The sequence below is a fragment of the Ochotona princeps genome, chromosome 18 (genome assembly GCF_030435755.1).
Source record: "Ochotona princeps isolate mOchPri1 chromosome 18, mOchPri1.hap1, whole genome shotgun sequence".
NCBI classification, from domain to species: Eukaryota; Metazoa; Chordata; class Mammalia; order Lagomorpha; family Ochotonidae; genus Ochotona; species Ochotona princeps.
This window is the reverse complement of record NC_080849.1, coordinates 21,464,680-21,482,407: the sequence shown is the minus strand read 5'-3', so window position 1 is coordinate 21,482,407 and position 17,728 is coordinate 21,464,680. Positions and strand designations below refer to the sequence as shown.

Genomic DNA, 17,728 nt, shown 5'->3' with positions numbered 1-17,728 from the left:
ATTCACCAGGTAATGTATACAAGCCAATGATTACATGCCAATACAATACATACTAGTGTGTTGATGAGGTTTTTGTGTTTGCTTTTCCCCACTAAAGTACCTCATGTGATCTTATAAACATTACTTACTTAGTGCTCTGGAATGATCAGGGTTTCTAATACCTTTCATTTTTAATCTCTGTAATAACATAGCTGAAGTGAGCTGTCGTACAAGATATACAGACATGGAGTAATTCTACAAAGAAAGATAATCTGTATTAAAGATGAGCATTAACTTTTTTTTATTTACAGAAAATATTTATGTAATAAATCTTCATTTCTAAAAATAACAATCAGGGTAGCTTCCATAGGAAGGCCAATGCCTGGGAAATGTACAAAATCAACTCCATTACTCCAGGAAAGATAAAAGGTCAATTATTTTAGACATTACTTCTTAATCACACATCCCTTTAAAGTATCCATTGGCATGGTAATATAGATCAGTGGTTTACAAAGCATGTTGCTAACTTAGCAAAATTGGTACCTTAAGGGCCATCAAAAAGAATATACCCACCCATGCCTACTTCTAACCAAAATCATTCCAGTTTAGACTACTGTATATAATAGGTTTCTCATAATTTTCTTTAAAAATAGATTCTATTGCAGAAAAAAGTTCAGACTAGTGGTCTGAATGAGTGTTTCAAAGTTCTAACTCGAGCAGAACAATCTACCTACTACATGGCCTGAGCAAATCACTCACACGAACCCCGTTTCCTGCTTTCCTCTGAAGAAAGCTTTGGCAAATTAGCTCCTGTTCCCAAAAAGTCATGAGCCAGGGGCAGCCACTCAAAGGCATGTGAAGAAATAATAAAAACCAAAGATACAAGGCCAAAAAATAATGTCATCTGATCCCCATCTCTTGGATCTAGCATAAAAACAGCCTTGTAAACTATTAATAGGGCTATGAGGAGATCAAGCATAATTTTGCTTCAGTGCTGGGGGGGAAAAACACCTCTTATCACTTCACTATATGCATATTTTCCCATATAACTGATCCTACAATAAACAGAATATTTTAATTACTGCCAAATCAAATCACTAAAGTACTACGTCTAACAGTCTACAAGTATGCAAACATCCAATACAGTGTATAAATTTAGTCAATTATTTTAATTATAAGAAACAATTATTACTCTTGTGACATGGAAAAACTGCTAAGATTTTATTATCTACAATCAATTATTTAAAATGTAGAGAGGCTGCAACAGAGTACTCCAAAGTGCAACATGGAAACATCTACCCATTTCCCACAAACGCTGATAAGGCCAAACTGTCTATATACCTTTCCTTACTCATTCCCAACAGCTTTCAGTTTATTAAGCTACCAATTAACACACACATACACACAACCATGATGAAAGCACTACCAGGAAAAGTAAACAACAGTATCTAGAAAACTTCAGAATCAGAATTTATAATCATGAGACTCTTCATTCACCATGCAGTTACCCTCCAATACTCAAAACGCAATTTTACCTTTCCAATCTCAGATGCCCAAGAGATGGAAATCTGGTTTGGCACGGCTGAGGATAACCTAACTAAAGATGTGATATTCAAGGGACGCCCAGGGCGCTTCTGTTCAATTCCATTTTTAGGTGGTGGTGCATAACCCTATAGTCAAAGGAAACAAAATTAATTCAAATTCTCCCCAAGTACCTAAATCATTTAATCAAGATATAATTTTAGTCAAATTATTTTTTATCCTAGAAATCACCTAGTCTAAAAAAGTAGAAAAACATAAAATCCATGTTCCATCACTAAAATGAGAGATACTGGCACCTTGCCATGTTGGATATGTATCTTTCCGAAATAGGACATCAAGCTTCACAGACAGCATCACCCCTTTAAATAACTCATCTAAGGAAACCCTATTTTAAATTACATGACCATAATGAGGGTAAGGGAGAGTAAGGGCAAACTTTGGGAATTAAAAAACAGACAAATTAATACATCTCAAAGCAATTATTAAAATCTCATGACAAAAACTGTTTTCCAACTACCTTTTCTCAATAAGAAATTGTCATCTTTGTGGCCAGAGTTGTGATGTGTTATGTTAAGTTGCCACCTGTAACACCATCCCATGTGGTCACCAATTCCAGTCCTGGCTGCTCCACCTCCCATCCAGCTCTTTAATGTGTCTCAGAAAGCAGAGGAAGAAGGCCTGAGTGTCTGGACTCCTGCCACCTAGGTGGGAGACCCAGATGGAGTTCTGGGTGCTTAACCTTGGCATGACCCAGTTCCTTCAGCTGCAGCCATTTTGGGGAAGGAACATTACCTTTCAAATATATACATCTTAAAAAAAAAAATGCTGAGAAGGAAGAGAATTGTTGTTCATTACTTATTATCTATACAGCACGGAAATAAGAGCAAATTGACTGACAAGTTATTCCTTTTAGACACAAAGCAATAATTTCCAACCACTTTTCACTGAGTCATCAATGCATATTTTTTTAAAATGATACTCTGCAATATGTGGGAGAGCTGCAGATACAATATGGCTCTTAAAGCCATATTCATCCAACTAATGTCTCAGATTTCCTTGCAACTCTGACATCCTAAACTGCGTATGTTAATGCTGATAAATCTAGACTTTAATAAAATTCCCAAAGAAAGGTTTTCAGGTAACAGCCAGGATTCAGGTTCCTTCCTCAAAATGTCCTAAAATTATTTGCTGGGAGAAGAGTGTAGCTAACTAGTTATATCAGGGGAATAGCATTAAAGTTGCAGCAAGTATAGGCAATGATAATGCATCACAGCTGTTACCCTGTCATCAAGTTTAACATCATTCTGTATTTCAATGAGGTCGATACAACAGGACTAAGAAACATCCTATCAACTACTACTTGAGAATACTTGTCATTGTTCCATAAGAGGTATATACTAACTAGTACATAGAATCACGCAATTTGTTAGCCTTATTCACAACTTGTAACAAAATTTTGAAAACTATTATGAGTTAAGACAAAAACAACTGTATTTGAGAGGCAGAGAAGGGGAAAGAGAGAAGGATGAAAGGAGAGAAGTGTGCTGCTGCACCCATTTGCTGGTTCACTCTCTAAATATGCTGAGCAGACAGGGCTGGGAAGGCTCAAGCCAAGAGCCAGGAAACCCAAAGACCCAACTACTGAGCCTCCCAGGGTGTGCACTGCAGGAATCTGGGATCAGCAGGGGTGCTAGGACTCCATCCAGAGCACTCTAACATGAGATGTGGGCAGCTCAAACACTTCCCCCTCAACTTACATTTTAATATGAAAGCTAGAATAACTGAGCATATGTCTGTATAGAGGTTTTACTCAACTAAATTTGCCTGTGTGGAATACAGGAAATCTCTCTATAACCATGCTAGAAAATGATGTGACAAACAACAAGCAGAAGAAATACCAACCTCTGTATCTCGGTAATTTTGTATAAAACTTATGTTTTGCCTATTTTTGGCTTGGAAGATAATTCTGTCCTTTGTTATTTCTGTGACAGGTCAACCAAGTAAAAATAATGGCACAAGGTTTGCCAACATGCTAAAAATAACTCATGAACTAGGTTAACATGAACTCTGTATATTGTAGTTTGTGTCATAAGGCAAAGTGAGTAATGTGAGTAGGAAGGTTGACAGCAAATCTAAGAATAAAATGTTAACAAATTCATAATCACACGCTGATCTTAATCATCTGAAACATTAAAATGTATTCTTTAACTCACTGGAGGGTGTGATTTCATCAACTGTTCTGCTTTATCTGCTCTAACTATATTCTACCCCTACATTAGTTGTACTATCTGACCCCCATCATCACTGATCTGGTTATCAATGGGGTGTGGTTGAGATTCTGCATGTGTTTGGGGCTGGCACTGTAGTACCGTCAGTTGAAGTGCCACCTGAGACATCCCATATGGGCATCAGCTGGAGTCATAGCTGTTTCCTTATGCTAATATGCCAGGGGAAAAACAACAACAACAACAACAAAAAAAAAAAAAAACAGAAGACAGCCCAGATATTTGGGCTCCTTTTAGCCATGAGAAAGGCCTAAAAGATTCCAAGCTCCTGCTTTTTAGCCTGGCTCAATGCCAGTCATTGTTGCCCTTTTGGAGAATGAACTACAGGATGGGAGCTCTCTCCCTCCCTCTGTAACTCTGCCTTTCAAGTAAATACATAGATCCTAAAGTATGTTATGTAAACGTGTAGCCTTCACATGCTTCTAACAATTTTCAATGAAAAAGTAAAACAAAGTTCATCTGACAGGGAACCTAAGAGGTAAATCTTTCTAAATAAGAATTGCTTAAAAAGCAGCAGCAGACGACGACCTGTTAATCTACACTTAAGTAAAAGGAATATTTTACACCACATACAATAACAACATCCTACCCTACTTGCGAATACGATAAACGCTTACAAAGATGTGTCTTTACATTTCCTCAATTTTAAAATAATTGCTGCTATTTTATTTATTTATTTGTATGAAAAAATGGGATTAGAAGCTTATTTAGTACCTAAAATATACGCCTATAAGAGATCTCCAGTTTACAAAAAGTACACATTAAAAATTATGAATGGATCTGAATGTTTCACAAGGCCAAAATTTTTAACTATACTTTTTTGTAAACTTTATGAACTATCTTGTCACCAATACAGATTTTCAAACACACACAAAAGTAGAGAGAACAGGAAGTACCCACAAACCAGCTTCAACAACAACCAACATAAAAACACATCTGGTTTCATTTACCTTTAATCCCACCAGTCCTGCCACGAAACATACACCCACCACACACACACTTTTCACCATCCTTAAATAAGAGCTTTAGATGTGCCATGTGACCCACATAAATTGTAGCATGCATCAAGTAAGGCCTTAAGAAAAAAAACATCAATCGGGCCAGTGCTATGATTCAACAGACTAATCCTCTACCTCCAAAGCTGCATCCTTTAACAGTGCAGACTTAGGTCCAGGCTGCTCCACTTCCCATTGAGCTCCCTGTTGTGGCCTGGAAAAGCAGTGGAGAATGCCTACATGGGTGCAGGGTCCCAAGGCCTTGAGCCATTCTCTGTTGCCTTGCCAGGTCAAACACGGAGATGGATCAGAAGTAGAGCAGCTGGGACATGATCCAGCAGCCATATGGAATGCCAGTGCTTGCAGGCAGATGGTAGGCTAGCTGAGCCATCACACTAGTGCCATGGCATTTTCTTATGTTACAGCGTTTAACTGGCAGACCCTAAATGCACCTCCAGCGTGTAGTGCTTGACAAACAGGTCATATTCTATTACCCTCGCTTGAATTATGGCTTTGCTAGCCTTCTAAATAATGATACCAACACAGTTAACATATTCCAAGCCTCACTGGAAATCAGTTAAATGAAGTGTTAAGACTCGAGCAAACACAAATTGAAGCGTCTACAGATATCTATTAGGCAACCAATGCACTGAGTGTGCTATATGTATATATACATATCCTAGGTTTTGTGTTTAAACAACAGGGCATTAAATATCATTGCACCTTTTCTGAGATACATCAACAAAGTACAAGCCTGGGATTTTTTTTAAAGAAAGAATTGTTTATTCATTTGAAAGACAGAGCAACATAGAGATCCTCCCTCTCAAAATGCCTCCAACAGCTGGGCTGGGCCAGGATCTTCATCCTGGTCTCACCCATGGGTTGCAAGCATCCAAGCACTTTGGGCATTTTTTTGCTGCTTCCCAGGGTCAATAGCAGGAAGCAGACCAACTGGGACTCAAATTGGCACACCAATGTAATACCTGGTATTGTAAACAGCATCCCAAATTTGGTAACACTGGTCCCCAAGACTGGAATTCTTGATCTCTACGGTCAACAGCTCCGCACTGCCTGTACTTTTCATCAGGTTCTGTTTCAACAAGGACCAAGTGTAGCTAATCCAAACAGCTATCATAAAATGCTGCTATATGGGAAGTACCCAAGTCCTATACTGATATGCTGGTTGATATGATCCCAAAAGTCTTTGACAGTTTGACAGGTTCCTTGATTTCTAGAATAAGATGGTCCGGGTTCATCTTTTCCATTTCCCCCATCTGCAGTCAGCCATTATTTCTCCAAGGAGCTGCAGATCCCTCTAGTGGACAAGAGTATTTAAGCTAGATAGTACTAGCTTGAGTTAACGCTGTTTCTAGATTTGTCAGTGTAACATTAAACTTATGGGAAAACCAAGTAAATAAAATGCAACTTACAGGCAAAGGAAACAGCTTTCCATTAACTTTTATACACAGACTATTAGGATAGTTATCTTCTTGAGGACAACTTGTTTCTGCAAGGCAAAGCCTACATTAAAAAAAAAAAGGAGGAAAAAAAATTCTTCAACAGTATACTCAAACATGCTTATGTGTTTTCAAATCCATGACTACATATATGTACATAATGAACCAGTATAATGTTAAGGTAACAGAAAAATCTCAAACTCACCGCAACTGAACTTGGACTGTATAATCTCTCCTGCCACCTGGCAAAAAATCTCTAAAGGAAAAAAAAAATCAAGTGGGTTAAGAAAGCACAGTGAGAATTTGTAAGAACATTTTCATCAGAAAGAAACTTATATTAATATTCTTATTCTTATTCCTTAGAAGATAAACACTGATCTACCAAAAATCTTTTTCAAAACATTAGAATAATAACTCCCACTTCTTTAACCTGTAGTCACATCTACAGAAATGTTAATGGACCTCAATTCACAGGTAGATTGATAACGCAGTCTTTTTCAAAAGAGAATAAATCTGCTTAACTAGAAAAGGAGCACCCCAGTTTCTGAAATAGCTACTTGATCTATTTGCTTAGTGATTCTTAACCTTGGCTAAACAGTCTAATCATATGAAGGCTTAAAAAAAAATAACAGGACAACCCATTCACTAGATAGTCTAACAGGTCTTACATGTAGCCTCACAATTAGCTTTACAGCTACTTGGGCAATTCTATTATAGATCAAAATAAAGCAACAGTACCTAGAGTCACAGCATCTCTATACCATGGCAACTTCATACCTAAGTATAAAACTAAAATCACAGAACTTACTCCCATTTCTACATGAGATTGTATAAATCTTATTAAAAAATATCTTTGATACTGAACTTTCCAAACCCTGGTCACTCAGAATGGAGGCCACGGTGAATCACCATGCTATTCCTCAGCAGCTTATCTGAAATGTAGAATCTTGGGCCCCATCCCAGACCTAACAGAGTCTGCATTTGAACAAACTCCCCAGGTTAAAACTGGTGTACAATACAACTGAAAATATTATCCTAAGTCTTGGGGTTTGTCAGAGACATCACTAGGATGGTCCTTTCTTGAGAAATTTAGAAGAGTACATTTAACCCTCACGACTATGGCTCAGATATTAGTTTGGATGTTGGATGTCCTTCAAAGACCCATGTGTGAATGCTATTAAAAGGGCAGAAACATAGCCCAATTATGGTACAGGGGCCTTCAGGGAGAAAATGAATCAGGTTAAAGTTAGAGCCCATGCTAAATAATTTATGGGGGAGAGAGGAATACATGCTTCCTCTTGCCATGTGGAGATCCATGCCACCTCAGCATTCTATCAGTAGAAAAATCCTTCATCAGAGTCAGAAGCTCAGGTCTTCTGCTCTTTGACTGAAGCTCCAGAATCATGAGCCAAAATAAACCTTAAGGAACTCTCAGTATTCCATTGTAGCAACAAAGTTAACACACTCTGTGTTCTAGGAGGGCCGTTTGCTTCCAATCCTCTGCTCACTAGAGGGCAACGAAGCAACCAGTTTGAGTTGTTCAGTCCCAAGCATTCTTTGCTTTGAGTTCTACATTTTTGCCATCTACTTCACTGGACTGTGACAACTATTTATGCTAACACCTGTAAAGTATGTAAGCTTTAGACAGGCAACAAGTGTGAGCAGCTGGCTATTATTTTTATTTCCTTAGGATTTGAGTCTATAAAAAAAAGAGGTTGCTATTATCAAGAAATTTATGAATACAAGTAGTCAAACAGAATTATAATTTAATAGAAAATGCAAAAAAATAAGTGCATAGTACAGTGAGAAATAAACAATATATGTGGAAAAAGCTGGAAAAGTATCACAGAGAAGGTTAAGACTTGAACTAGGGGCTTGAAAAAATGACTCAGGTTACCAGGGAGAGTAGGGAGAAGGAGTTTGATAAGCAAAGGTACAGAGATGTACAGCTGCACGGATAACTAAGGAAAGACAAGTAGGAAATCCTCGCCAGCCTGGGAACAGTACCAGGAAATACTATGATTTTTTAAAAAGGAGGGGTCAGAGGTGGGCACATAGAGAGCTACCAGTCAACACAGCATGGGTTCTTGAGGCCTCACCACAGGATTTTTAAACAAAAAACTAAAAGGACTTTACAATCATCATGAGGTCAGCTGAGAGATGCAGTTAGGAAACCATCACAGTAACACAGGCAAGAGATGAGTGCTTGAAAGCCGTTTAAACATGAATAACATTGAGTGGTATTGAGGCATAAGATCTGGCAGGGCTCAATGACTGACCAGATAGAGGAAGGCAGAGTGAGGGGAGGGTAGCACCTAGGATTTTGCTCAGGTTTCCAAACATGGAGAGATGGGGATGCTCTTCACCAGGATAAGAACTGGAGCAGTGTGTGACAAGAAGGGTTGGATGGGAAGTGCAGCAGCCAGCATCTATATGGTATCCCAGTACTTGAAAGGCAAGGATTTAACCACTAGGTCTTGATGACAGAAACAGATTCCTTGGAGAAGTTGTCAGAACAATTTGAGCAACACAAATTACTACCTTTATTTACTTAGTTACTTACTCTATACTGATATAAGTAAATCAATAAAGTAAATAAAGGGGAAAGGACAGTTCTCCCTTGCCACCAGTATAAAAAATAGAACCACAGAAAACAACCAATGGAACATAACAATGCTTTAGCCAAATTAATGACTGAACAAGATTTGTAAAGGAACAGTAAATTGGTGGGCTGTAATTTTGAAGAGAAACAGAATATGCCCAGTCTCCAAGTTATCTTTCTCAACATGTTCACCATCAACAAAAACAGCTAATTCAGACTCCAGTGCAAACAATACCTTCATCAAGTGATCAAGGTTAATATCACCAAAAACAACACATCAGCATTACATAGCTCCTCAGGCAACCAGCATTCAGGTCCCTCACACCTGCATGGAAGACTGGGACTACATTCTAGCTCCTGGCTTAGGCCTGCCTCAGCTCCAGCTATTGCAGGTTTTCAAGGAGTAAACCAGTGGCTGGAAGATCTTATTCTGCCTTTCAAATTAATTTTGAAAATTTTAAAATTATTTCCAAATATGACAAATACTAACTTAAAAGCTGAAGTTTTATGCAAAAGTTTTTTTCTAATACATAATTTTTTTTCCTAATACATAAAATGCTTTTCTAATTGTAATCAAAATAGAGTCCTATTACTCAAGGAGAAATAGCCTGTTACAAACTGAGTCCTTATATGTTGAGTCCTTAACTCCCTTGCACCTACACTTGAAAACAGCACTTTGAAAGAGCAAATTAAGGTTAAATAAGGGCTAGAAGGATGGACTTCTACTCGAACATGAGTGCCGCCTTCCTAATAGAAGACACCAGGGATGCACAGACACTAAGGAGAAGGAAGGTGATGAAACAGTAAGCAATAAAAGTGAAAAACAAAGGCCTGAGGAGAAACCAAATTGGCTAACAACTTGATTTTTGACTGACACCTCTAAAATTTTAAGAAATTATTTGTGCCGAAGCCTCTCAGAAGCCACCCAGTTCAGTGCTTTATTATGGCATCCCTAGCAGACTGAGCAATAACAGTCAAGAAGAAACACATCCCCAACATTCCTCTTACCTGGATATGCATATCTCTCTAACTTGTTGAGGTGTCAACGCAAAAATAAAAAACTTCTCTTGAAATCGTTGAATACTGCTTTGAACTGAGGAGAAAAAAGAAATATAATTTCAATAACAAATGTAAGAAAACAAGCAGGAACTTCTGGTAAAAAGTATCTGCAACTTCTAAAATGTTTGAATGTGAAATACTTTTAAATCAGGAAAAGACTGAACTGCATTCATCTTGGAACCATGAGTCACCCTAAGAGATATGCCTTTCATTTTTTAAAAGATTTATTTTATTTTGATTGTAAAGGCAGATATACAGAGAGAAGGAGGGAGAAAGATCTTTCGTCCACTGGTTCACCCTCCAAGTGACTGCAACGGCTGGAGCTGAACCAACCCGAAGCCAGGAGCTTCTTCTGAGTCTCCCACACGGATGCAGGGTCCCAAGACTTTGGGCCATCTTCCACTGCTTCTCCAGGCAATAAGCAGGGAGTTGGATGGGAAGTGGAGCAGCAGGGATTAGTACATGCAAGGTGAGGACTTTAGCCACTAGGCCACTGCACTGAGCCAAAGATGCCTTAGATTTAAGCATTTAATCATTCTTTATCCTAATAAAAAAAAAAAAATCCATGCACAATTTCACGGAATTTCTTGGTAACAAAATAAACTTGTATTAATTTTGTATTAACAGGATCTGATTTGAATCACTAGTAAGAAAATCAGCTTGAAAGATAGTTAACTGAGAACACTCATAAATTCTGTCAACACTGAAACAAAGTGAAACAAATTTACAATTAAGCTTGGGCATAAGAATGGAGAAACTGAGGCTTTGTTGTGGCACAGTGTATAACACCACCCACGTTAGCATCCCTTTTGGGCACCAGTTCCAGTCCAGATGTTGCACCTCCAATCCAGCTCCCTGTTAACGATCTGAGAAAAGCAGTGGAGGATGGTTCATGTGTCTGGGCTCCTGCCACCCAAATGTGAGACCCAAATGGAGCTCGTGGCTCCTGGTTTTGGGTTGGCCCAGCGCTGGCCAATGCAATCATCTGGGGAGTGAAGCAGTGGACCAAAGAGCTCTCTCTCTAACTGTGACTTTCAAAAATACATAAATAAATCTTTAAGGGGAAAAAAAAAAGAGGATGAAGAAATCTCTACCACTGTATAAAAAGTTTATAAAGACAATGTTCTAAAGAAGTTAGTAGTTTGGGCCCAGTGGTGTGGTCTAGTGGCTAAAATCCTTGCCTTGAACCGCCCCGGGATCCCATATGGGCGCCAGTTCTATTCCTGGCAGCTCCATTTCCCATCCAGCTCCCTGCTTGTGGCCTGGGAAATCAGTCGAGGATGGCCCAAAGCTTTGGGACCCTGCACCCGTGTGGGAGACCTGGAAGAAGTTCCTGGTACCCGGCTTCGGATTGGCGCAGCACCGGCCATTGCGCTCATTTGGGGAGTGAATCATCAGATGGAAGATCTTCCTCTCTGTCTCTCCTCCTCTGTGTATATCTGACTTTGTAATAAAAATAAATAAATCTTTTAAAAAAAAAGTTAGCAGTTTATATACTAACTTGTTTTAAGTGGGAAAGAAAATTATGTTGAGCATGAAGTAGCCAATGCACATAAATCTGTGAGAAGAAAATTATTCTGTCCCTTTATTGGAGAGGAGTGGTTAGCAGCAATGACCAACACCATAGATGTCTGTGTCACTTCAGCTTACGCATGCTGTACCAATCTCCTAACCAACAGCTGGCCCAGATCAGTTACAAACAAGAGGAGAGCTTTCAGCAGAAATGTTAAATGAGCATGTTAAGATCCTAATATTTTCTTAGAGGAATTGAAGTGCAGCTTTATTAGGATGATCCTGAAGTCAGAGCACAGAGCAATACCTACCAGGAGCGGAAGTGGGCTAGTCAGATCACAAAGTGGCCTGACTGGTCAGAAGCAAAGGGCACGTGGACAGCTTTTTCGGATGTTGGGTCTTTTGGTGGTAGGAGAGAAGCTGACTTTCTGGAGGGCCACATAATGAGGATACCTGCTATTACGAGAATGTTCTTGAGAAAGTTAGCCAAAGCTTTAGCAGAAAAACACCTGGCAAAGTTTCACTACACAGTCCTAGTCCTTCACAACAATGCTCCTAGGCCATTCTTCTCATGAAGCAAAGCCAAACTTAACCCACTTCACAGTCCTGACTTGACTCCTCCTCTTCTGTTCCTCACTCACTAAAAATCTTCAAAGAACACTCAGATTCCTTCAGATAGCTTTCATATGGCTAAACTCCCAGGAGCTCCAGTTGTTTCAGCACGGACTATGTGGCTGTTATTATCACTTAACAAAGTCTCATGGAGTCAACACATTTTAGATTGAAAAATAAACTTCATATTTATTTTTATCTTTTATCTGAATTTCCAGACAAATTTTCTGAAGTTTTCTCATTTACTAAAAACACAACAAAACTAGGTTTATACTCAAATACAATTTCATCAAAAGATCTCAAGAAGTCAAGAAATAGTCCCCAAGAAAGTATTCGTTTGTCATTTTTTCATTGTTTTATATTTAATTGCTCAGAAAACAAAATTTTAGATTTTAAAGCTTGTTATTCAGGTAGTTATTAGGATATATTATCATCTGGAGCGAGGAATGTGGTACATTGGGTTAATCTGTCTCCTACAATTCTGGTATCCCAGGGAAGTGCCAAGCTCAAGTTCCAGCTGCTCTACTCCCTATCCAAATCCTGGGGAAAACCAGTTTCTTAGAAAAACAGAGAAAATGGCACAAATACTTAGACTCTACACCCATGTGGGAGACGTGGATAAAGTTTCTACTTCTGTCTTTGCCCAGCATGCTTCATGGTAAAGGTTAAGTAAAAAAGAAAAAACAAAAATCCACAAATCAAGGATGTGGATAGAAAGTCTTCCCTTTTCCAACAACTTGTACAACACAGACATTAAATCCCAAATACAACTACAATATCTCCCATCACACCCTTCCTGTAACTCTGATATTCCTTCGGTTAAGGAACAGTGGGGTCTACGTCATCCTCCCATTTCAGTTCAAATGCTCCTTGAGATTTCTTGGAACAAATACAATATAAGGGATGCTACATAACATGCAAGGATAGTAATGTAAGTGCTACAACTGCTTCCTTGCTGTCAGAACACTCACTTTCGGAATCCAGCTCTCATGCTAGAAAGAAAATCAAACTAGATCACATAAAGAAGCCACATGTGGGGACTCCAACCAACAGCAAAGCTGAGGTCAAGTCATCAGGTAGCAGCATGGCCACCAGACTTGTCAGCAAGGATGTCTCCAAATGATCCAACCTTCTAACCATCAAGTCATCCCAGGCCAAGTCTTCTCAGCTAAGGCCACAGGCATGCTGGGATAGAGAAGCCCTTCTAAATTACTGACCCAGAGAATTCATGAGCATAACCATTTGTTTTCCACCACTGTTTTCACACTATGTTACACAGCAGTAGTGAGTAAAACAGTGCTACGATCTCATGAAGCAATTTAACACAATCTTTTAAATTCCAAATTATATTCAGATTCATTTATGAATGCTACAAATTGATGAGGGCAGCTGAAATTATGTGTAACTATATTTCTAAGAAATATCATCAGGAAAGATGGTCACAGAACAAAAACTTTCATGGTGGACAGATGGTCACAGCACAGACTCTTATGATACACTACTCCTTGAGATTACATGTGATACAGAAACTTACATTTCAAAAATGCTTTTTGAACAAGAAGAAAAAATATGACATGGAAATAAACAGCTACTGATATGGCAAGTGTAATAAAAAGTGAAATTCTGAGGGACTTTCCCTGTTACAGTTCTGTAATGTTTGAATTTAATTACAAGCACGAATTACTTTTGCAATTTAAAAAGAAGAAATTTCAAGGAATCAAGATATACAAAAAAACTTAGATTTCACAGATCATTAAACAGTTAGAACTACCAACATTTACTATATATAAAAACTGAACACAAACGACCCGCTACCAAATAATTTAGAATGCCGTTAACATAAATTCCAAAAGCAAGCCAATCAAACCTACATTAAACAAATTATATACATACAGTTATACAGCAAAGCAAGCCAAGGAGAGGAATGCACAAAAAAATTCATGAGTGATTTAACTCAGGAAAAAGAGGCAAGAAGACCTTTAAGATGTAGCAACTTTGATTTTTCTGCAATGTGAAAGTAGATCCACAGGTGTTCACTCACTCCCAAGGCTCGGAACAGGCCAGGATGGGCTAGGCTGTAACACCTGTTGGCTCACAAGAGGTGTTATAGCACCTGCCAGCACTCAGAAAAACTGGAGCTGGGGACAGGCTTGGAAAGGGTTATCAGAGGTCACCCCAAGTAGGCCACAGTACTCAGTGGTGTGCATCTGAGCCAGACCAGGGAGGACTGGGCTCAAGAACTCTAGGTTGAAGCTGCAGCCTAGTCGGGGCGACCCACAATAACCCCAACCAGTCCTGCCCCCTACCCTGGTTTGCCAGTATGTATAGCAGACTAGTCCATTCTGTCCCACATCCCCGACTAGGCTGCAGCTCCCACTGGTTGATGTAAGGGCCAAGTATGTGGGCAGAACCAGGCTAGGCTGCAAAACCCACTGGTTCCAGTTCAAGTTGGGACTGAAAACAGAACCAGCCCAGCAACTGCAACCACCAGCTGATCGTGGCAATGGACTGTGCCGGGCCCTGTGCTTGCTAGAACATACAAGAATCTGGTCTGGGAATACCTCGAAGTTTCTTTGGAGATCTCCCCCATCAAACTGCTGGACTCAGAACCCTAGCCAAGAAAAGACAGAGGACAGAACAAGTCAATCAACCACCTCAGCTATATGTTGGCAGCGAAATACTGGGCAAATGAAGACTCTATGATGGACTGTGTCAATCAGTGGATTCTTCAACGACCTCACTGAGCTGGGAGTGGCAAAACTGGCAGCGATTCATAACTGGAGAACCATTAAAACCACTTAAGCAAGTATCTCAGAGCATGCCCCACATCCAGGACTTGGGGTGGGTGGGAAACTGGGTGGGGCTCCTCCCTCAACATCCCCCTTTACCTCAGATACATGAAGGAAACAATATGGACATAATAGTCTTACCCACTTCCCTATTGCCCCTGAACCTTTTTACCGTAATTAACTATGTAAAGATAGTCAACAATATAATAAAAAAAAATAATAAAAAATAAAAATACTTTGTTATTTATAACAACAACAAAAAAAACTCTAGGTTGATAGGGCAGCTGAGATATAAAGCAGGCAATGGGATCGACCAGGCAGCTACACCCACCAGTACATGAGATGGTTGTTGCAGGAGATGGACTGAATCTGATCCTGCACTAACAAGTACACGCAAGAGTCAAATCTGAGGACTTCCCAGGAGAGGTTTTTTGGGGGACTCCACAAATACATCACAGGAATCAAATCCACTCATACGGAAAACCACGAGATACATGGTCTCACCTTGGAATGCATGTATTGGGACTGGGTCTTCTCAGTTGCTGATTCCTTACAGCAGAGAGCATGTCCAGATGCACACAGGAGACAGGACTACCAGTTCATCTAAGCCAGCAGAGGATGTCAAGTACTTCCTCAGAGGATAGCAAACAAAGCAAACTGGACAACTCTCCTGACCAAGCTTTGCAACAAGTCTCTGGGTCTGTGATGCACTAAGGTGGACTTAGTTAGCCAACACACTTTGGAAAGATTTTCTTAACCCTGGTACATTTTTTCTAAGTCAAGTAACACAGTCATCTAGGCAAACAAAACTTTTACTGAATCCTTTCTAAGTGAGCAGGTGTCCTCTCAGCAACCAGCCATATTTCTGCAACAGCTTCTGTAACCACACCCCAAGGACAGGATCCTCCCTGACCACTCACGAGGCACATTTCTGAGGAATCCTACATGGTAGTAGGGCTACTAAGGCATAGCACTAATCTGAATAATCTGAATCTTTGTCGAAATACAAGTAAAGAATAATATTTGCAACAAGTGCTGACAAATAAGTAAGTGAGCTATGAAACAACACACTAGTATAATCTAAAACCGTGACAGAGGAAAGCAAAAAAAAAATTATGGACACAGAACATTTTTCAGAAAGTTAAATGAGAAAGAAAAATCATAAGAGTTAACTGAGTAATAAACACTCGCTATTACAAATCTTTAAAACTTCAGATTTTCAACTTTATCTAAAAATTGCAGACTTGTTTTTAATAGCACCCAATATCTAAGAGGTAAACACCAATAAGATACTCCAGCTCACTTTGTTTGAAGAGTTTGAATTGGAACACTTATTTAAAGAATTAACTTGGAATGTAATACCAAGAATTTAAAATGTTCTTACTCTTTGGTCCAGTAACTTTTTTAGTACTAAAAAAAAGCAAAGTAAAACAACACATGAACAAAGATCGCATTTTAACTTCAGAACCAATGTACTAAGAGAAAATATCTTATTCTAGGGCCCAACATGATAGCTCAGTAGCTAAAATCCTCGTCTTTCATGCTCTAGGATTCCATATGGGTGCCGGTTCATGTCCCGACTGCTCCACTTCCCATCCATTTCCCTGCTTGTGGCCTGAGAAAGCAGTGGAGAATGACCAAAAGCCTTGAGACCCTGCATCCATGTGGGAGACTTGGGAGAAGCTCCTAGCTCCTGGCTTCAAATCAGATCAGATCTGGTCACTTGGAGAGTAAACCAGTGGATGGAAGATCTATTTCTTCTCTCTGTAAAATCTGTTTTTCCAATAATATCAATAAAAACTACATATACATATATATACGTGTGTGTGTGTGTGTATGTATCTTGTTCTATATAGAATCAGTGAACCTTCTATGTGCCAACGGCCATTTAGATGTTTATAACACGGGTTGCTAGCCATTCCAAATTATCTACTTAAAAAGAGCCTTCTATAGATGTACTTAAGTTTCAGCCCCATTTGTGGCTGCCTTTGACAAAACTACACCAAAGAATTCTGCAAGCCTTACACCTGCCTGCAGGTGTCTACCCTGCTCTATATGCTGGGTTTTGTTAGCTAAAATTAAACTGATTAAAACAATGAGAAGGGAGAAAAAGGAACTATACTAGCCTGCCCCGAATCAGGCCACACAACCCCCACCTAGCCCCACTAACCTGGCCCTTACAACTTTCTTTCTGATTTACCCAAAGTGTACTACAATATAATTCTGAGAGGACAAAAGCACTGGTGTATTTAAGAGTTTTCAAGTGACTCAGAACAAGAGTTTTCACAGACAAAAATAAGAAAACATTTCTAGCTTAACTGTGGAACATTACCTTCTAAATGATTAACCTCATCAATAAATCCATGTTGGTCACATGTAATAACTTTCAGTACTGTGATGAGAGTTGCCAAGTTTTCTAAAAAGGTGATATTTTAGGGGGCCTGGGAAGCTAGAAAATGTGGGTTAGGGACCAGCATTGCAGTGCAGCATGGCAAGTCGCACCCTGTGATGCTGGCATCCCACAGGAACACTAGCTGGGAGTCCCAGCTGCTCCACTTCCAATCTAGTCTCTGCTACAATACCTGGCAAGTAAAATGGCCCAACTGCCTGTGCTCCACCACCCTCTTGGGAGACCAGGGCACAGTTTCAGTCTCCTTGCTTCAGCTTGGCCCAGCTCTGGCTGTTACAGCCACACAGGATGTGAACTTCTTTCTCCACCCCCACAACCTTCCTTATCCTCTTCTGTAACTATGCCTTTCAAATAAATAAATACTTTCATAAGTGTGTGGAAAATTCCCTGTGCCATTCTGGAAAAGATTAACTATGGAAGAGTTCTTTCTTACTAAAGCAGTTTAAACAACATTCTAAGCAGAAACTGGGTCTCTTTGAAAAATAT

At 39.4% G+C, this 17,728-nt stretch overlaps 2 protein-coding genes across 15 annotated transcripts in view; one reads left to right on the top strand and one right to left on the bottom strand.

The window, feature by feature from the left end:
* KATNAL2 (katanin catalytic subunit A1 like 2) overlaps positions 1-17,728 on the top strand; it is a 210,540-nt gene that overhangs the window by 62,153 nt on the left and 130,659 nt on the right. The window lies entirely within an intron of this gene.
* The window catches only part of PIAS2 (protein inhibitor of activated STAT 2), an 82,659-nt gene that overhangs the window by 44,201 nt on the left and 20,730 nt on the right, over positions 1-17,728 (bottom strand). For all 14 annotated transcript variants that reach the window (XR_009247082.1, XR_009247087.1, XR_009247086.1 and 11 more), the window contains exons 3-7: positions 9,869-9,953; positions 6,464-6,514; positions 6,232-6,322; positions 1,515-1,649; positions 129-234 (exon numbers count right to left, since the gene is read on the bottom strand). Coding sequence is in view for 8 of the 14 variants with exons in the window: in XM_058677008.1 (XP_058532991.1) it covers positions 129-234; positions 1,515-1,649; positions 6,232-6,322; positions 6,464-6,514; positions 9,869-9,953 (468 nt within the window). In the remaining 6 variants the exon portion in view is untranslated. The remainder of the gene's footprint in view (positions 1-128; positions 235-1,514; positions 1,650-6,231; positions 6,323-6,463; positions 6,515-9,868; positions 9,954-17,728) is intronic.